Source organism: Dipteris shenzhenensis, chromosome 30 (assembly GCF_047967505.1).
Source record: "Dipteris shenzhenensis isolate YYH24624 ecotype China chromosome 30, Dip_SZ_1.0, whole genome shotgun sequence".
NCBI classification, from domain to species: Eukaryota; Viridiplantae; Streptophyta; class Polypodiopsida; order Gleicheniales; family Dipteridaceae; genus Dipteris; species Dipteris shenzhenensis.
The window spans coordinates 4,616,393-4,621,776 of record NC_141625.1 but is presented as its reverse complement, the minus strand read 5'-3'; the positions used below and the strand labels follow the sequence as shown (position 1 = coordinate 4,621,776).

At 43.9% G+C, this 5,384-nt stretch overlaps 1 protein-coding gene across 1 annotated transcript; it reads left to right on the top strand.

Moving 5' to 3' along the window:
* The first annotated feature begins 3,855 nt into the window (after nt 1-3,855).
* LOC147881630 (uncharacterized) lies at nt 3,856-5,138 on the top strand. Its single transcript, XM_087401224.1, has 4 exons — nt 3,856-4,198; nt 4,314-4,383; nt 4,544-4,787; nt 4,956-5,138. Exons 1-4 carry the CDS (start codon nt 3,856-3,858, stop codon nt 5,136-5,138), a joined length of 840 nt encoding a protein of 279 aa, XP_087257350.1.
* The last annotated feature ends 246 nt before the right edge of the window (nt 5,139-5,384 follow it).

Here is a 5,384-nt window from a genome sequence, read left to right as displayed (position 1 = left end):
AGATTCAAATCTTGGCGAATAGTTCAAATTATTATTTCTATTAGGGCATACAAACTTTTGACACCAATTTAAAAGTTTAGCTTCTTAACAAAACTAACTTGAAAAATCATCCATGGTTGGCATGAAAATCATAATTCTAGCTAGGAAGATTCATATTTAACACAGTTGGCAATCTAGTCACGTCAACCAAGAACACTATTATTGTTAGTTTGGTGATCAAATTTTTTTGATTCTAGGAGCTAGATCGCCTAAATTCAAAGTTTTTCAAAGAGGCATGTACTCGATGCCAAAAGATGATACTGTTTCTTATCTCCCCAATCCGAAATATGTGTGTTGGTATGGATAGTGGAATTTAAAAGACTAGAAGTTAGATGAATATGATGGGAAGGGGTTCAAATTCTATTACACGAGAAACCAATATTGAATTCAATAGAATTGGATCCAACAACTAAGCTCTCCCATACTTGTAGTGGACATCCAAATCCATTTCGATGCACTACCATAGGTGGATGAAGAAATCCAAATGGCTACCTAGAGTATTAATGAAGTAGCATAGAGGGCTACCCCAAGGCTTTATTCAAGAACAAATGCAAATTATGGGATCTAGTTAAGAGAAGACCTAGATTCGTGAGACCATTATTAAGCTATTGCATCGGTTAGATGGATGGCCAATTGCCAGCTACAGTTAACCCACTCTAAATAGGAGATCCAAAACAATGGAGTTAATTCCTAATCTTTTGAATCCAGAGGATGATGACCGAATAGTGCTAGCATCATCAAACATTTATTTAGAAACAGCATGGGAACCAAATATACAAACACTGTCAGAGGATAAGGAAGATGGAGAACAAAAACTATAAGTAACCGTCCTGTAAGTCCACAACAACAAAAACAACAACAACAACAACAACAAAAATAGGTCATTTCACTAGTAGGTTAGTAGAGCCAAATCTAGTGACGTTACTAGGAATGCAATGACCATCACCCGTCAGTCTAGCACCACCAGGTGCCCTAACCATAGCACTTTCAACATGTGCTCTTCTTGAAAATATGAATCCTAATGTGATAAGTTCGAAGTGCAAGAATGTGGAGTTTGAAGTTCACAAAAGGAAGAACTAGATAGCCATGTTGTGCAATTTGAAATGCATTGAAAAGAAAGCATCTTCAAAATTATGTTTAGGATGCGGAGAAGAAGCAACAAATTTTATTGTTTTGGGGGGCAAAAAGATGCAACAATTTGCAAGTACATTGTTAGGGAAAGCAATGAGTTGCTTTAGCCTATATGGAGTGGCACATTTCTAAGATTATGATGCTCTTCTTGAAAATATGAATCCTAATGTGATAAGTTCGAAGTGCAAGAATGTGGAGTTTGAAGTTCACAAAAGGAAGAACTAGATAGCCATGTTGTGCAATTTGAAATGCATTGAAAAGAAAGCATCTTCAAAATTATGTTTAGGATGCAGAGAAGAAGCAACAAATTTTATTGTTTTGGGGGGCAAAAAGATGCAACAATTTGCAAGTACATTGTTAGGGAAAGCAATGAGTTGCTTTAGCCTATATGGAGTGGCACATTTCTAAGATTATGATGCCCTAAGAACACAACTTCTAGCATGTTTTTAAAAAGAAAATACCTCAAACATGTTAGGAAACAATTTTGGTAGAGAAATACGTCCAAGAATTTTGGGAACTTGACTACAAGATTAGATCCAAGAGAAATACCAACTCAATGAAATGCTCACAAAATGCTTCTATAAGGGACTCTAAGTAGAGATTCACAACAAAGTTTGAGGATTGGATATCTCAACTACTATAGGAGGTTTTAACATGCTCATTGATACAGATAAATGATTCACACCATCAAGGCTGCGGGTACAGGTCTCGCTTGATGCACACTGGGGTGCTTAGTGCATCTTCATCTCCAACAGCAGTTTCGGTTGCTTCTCACAATCTCTTCGATCAAGGAAGGCTATTTGAAGGAGGAGGAGTGCCAAACATTGGAGGTGCTATGATGGCGGTGGGCCAAGTCAAGTATGCCAAGTTTGCGGGGTGCAACTCGGATGACCCGAATGCTCATGTCTGATAGTTTGAGAAGGTGTATGGGGTCAACAATCCAGCACTTGTGGCACCACTCTACACACAACACAGTGGGATGCCACTATAATGGGCGCAACTAGAGAGCGGTTGGTCAGCAATAGGATGCAACTGTGGTGTTTGTGCAAGAAGAGCCGCAGCAGCAATCATTTCAGTCGCAACAATAGTCGTTCCAACGAGGCGGGGGCAGCAGGGGCCGCGGACGCGGACATGGAGGTGGAGGTGGAGGTGGAGGTGGAGATCGTGGTCAAAATCAATTGAAAACCTGTCTGTTTTGCTTGGGCAAAGGCCATTGGCGGAACGAATGCTTGGATGCTCAGGAATGGGATCGGCAATGTGTGGAGAGGCAAAAGATGTCGGGGAAAATGTCCAGCACTTTGATGGTACACATTGTTGATGATGATCCGCTAGTGTGCCCAGAGATTAGCATAATCATCTGTGCTAGTACCAAGCGATGAGGCCCAATTCCCAAGAACGACGACAAGCTATTGGATTGGCCATACCAGGAACATGTACGATGCCAAGTCCGCGAGTTGGTGATGAAGGAGCCACCATTGATGCAACTGGGGGAGTCTACAATGATGCCCAGTGAAGCACATAAGGTGCAATTCATGGAACCGGTTGTCCAACCAGAGGTGGAGGCACAAGACAAGTTCAAAGTTCACTTACTAAGGAATGGTCCGAAGGCGGTCAAAGCAACTCCATTGTTAGTAGCAAACCAAGCCAAGAGGCGGGCAAATTCTCCGCAAAGGGAGTCGGAGTTGGAATGCATTTTGGAAGTACCGATCTAGATCTCATTGGGAAGATTACTTAACCTGGTTCCGAGATTCCACTGGCAATTGTTACACTCCCTTCACACAGAGTTCAAACCAAAAGAGGTGGACCTATGCCAAGCTGATTCCTACCCAATACCAGTAGTCCCTCTGACCGACATGAGAATTTCAGTGACATCTACAAAGGCACAAGGGTGGACTTTTGCTCAGGTGTTGGTAGATGGCGCTTTGGGGATCAATATCGTCACTTTGAAGACCTGCCAAGAAATGGGATGGATGTCCTAGGAGCCGGCACCATTCTTAGTCCGTATGGCTGATCAACGTTGAGTTCGACCACTCGAAATCTTACGGGCTATTGTTCTGGAGGTGGCGGGCATTTCATTCGTGGTTTCCTTCGTGGTGCTCAACATGGAAGCCGCAACACGAGAGTATAGCATCCTCTTGGGTAGGCCTTGGTTGCGAACAAGCAAAGGTTAAGCAGAATTGGGAGCTGAATGTCATTTCAATGCGGAGAAGAAAGAAGAAAGTGCAGGTCACAATGGGAGTGGTGGCACCTTTGGCGGATGCGATACGACTATGTTGGCCGAGACGGTGAACATGGCAGACGAATTGGAGGATGATGAGGAAGAAGCCTTTCTCAAAGCAAATCCAGAGTTAGTTCCTATCTTCACCATCAATGTGGAAGGCATTACGGAAAGTTACATGCATTAGAGTCTTCTGGCGAGTGCAGCCAACACAGTTCCGGAGGAGGCAATGGAGCCCCAGCAATGATATGGGATATTCAGGATCTCCTGCAGCAGGGGAGAGAGTTTGAAGAATGGATGAGCTGAGTCACGCGAGTGCAGGAAGATGCTCTGGATACGGTCTATCTAGGGGAGGATGGAGCATCTAAACCAGTCAAAATCAACACATTGTTGACGGCTGAATTCTACAATGAATTGATTGCCTCTTGCAGAATTTTTTCGATGTGTTCGCCTAGGATTATGTAGATATGAAAGGGCTGGATCCGAAATTTTACCAGCATCGGGTCAACCTCAAACCAGATGTGACTCCGACAAAGACACAGCAGCACCGTATGAATTCGCATGTGGCCAAGCAAGTGCATGAAGAGCTGGAGCACTTGCTGCAGGTGGGATTCATCGCACCAATCGAGAATCCAGAGTGGGTTTCCATGATTGTCATTGTGCCGAAGGAAAATAAGAAATTGTGGATTTGTGTCAACTACCGCAAGCTGAATGCGACCACTGTACCTGAGCCATTTCCCTTGCCGTACATGGATTCTATGCTGAATGAAGTGGCGGGGCATGATGTGTACTCTTTCTTGGATGGATATAGTGGGTACAACCAAATCAGAATGGCTCTGGAAGACTAGCCCAAAACAATGTTCATCACATCATGGGGGGTCTATGTCTGCATAGTTATGTGGTTTGGATTGCCTTGACTTTTCAGCGAGCAATGCAGGAGATTTAACGCTTTCAACGATGCAGGGAAGTCTCCTTCAGTTTGAATCCTATGAAATGTGCGTTCACAGTCCACAACGACCGACTTCTAGGGCATGTGATCTCGGCAAAAGGAATTGCAGTGGATACAGACAAAGTGGCAGTAATTATGCAAGCACCAGCTCCAACAACACCTTAGGAGTGCTTGTGGTTTTTGGGTCAAATTCAATGGCATGGCAGACATCTGTGGTTTCTAGCTCACATGGCGATTCCCTTGAATGTATTGGCTCATGTGGAATCGAAGGCATTTGTGAGGACCATAGAGTGTGACCAAGCATACCGACAACTCAAGATCCAGCATTCCAGAGCATCGGTGCTGCTATCTCCAAATTGGGAGAAGAATTTTCATGTGTTTGTGGATGCCTCGGATAGAGCTATTGGGAGTGTCTTGATGCAGGAAGATGCTGATAAATGGTATCACCCAGTCTACTATGCAAGCCAATGGCTTTCAACAGCCGAAAAGAATTACTCTATCACGGAGAGAGAAGGACTGAGCATGATCTATTCCATCAAGAAATTTCGGCATTATTTGTTGGGCCAACCTTTTGTATTCCATGTTGATCATTCCGCATTGTTGTATTTGGTAAAACAGCAGAGTCTAATGGGCCGATTCGCACGCTGGGTGCTACTACTACACGAATATGATTTTGATGTGATTCATCGGTCGGGCTCGCAACATGCAATAGCAGATTACCTATCTCGAGTGGAGTCTAGAGAAATTCCAACAGGAGTCGAGGACGAGTTTCCTCATGCAGAGCTGGTGGTGATTTTTTGAGCGGATCCGATCACGGCAAAGGCCGAAGTCATTCCGAAAGGGCCATCGTCATGGTATGATGAGATGCTCTCGTTCCTATCTACTAGCATCATGCCCAAGTACATGAATAGAGACCAGAGGAAATGTTTGGCATTACGGAGCTGATCCTTTCAAGTAGTCCTACGCCAGATGTACCGGCGACATCTGACAGAGGCGTTGCTATAGTGTGTTCCGCCTCATGAGGAGGAGACAGTGCTGATGGAAGCC

Coding starts and splice junctions, on each gene's coding strand:
- LOC147881630 (XM_087401224.1), top strand. CDS start 3,856: ATGAAAGGGCTGGATCCGAAATTTTACCAGCATCGGGTCAACCTCAAA. Junction 4,384..4,543: donor CAGTTTGAATCCTATGAAAT/GTGCGTTCACAG, acceptor ATGGCATGGCAG/ACATCTGTGGTTTCTAGCTC. Junction 4,788..4,955: donor CTGATAAATGGTATCACCCA/GTCTACTATGCA, acceptor TTGGTAAAACAG/CAGAGTCTAATGGGCCGATT.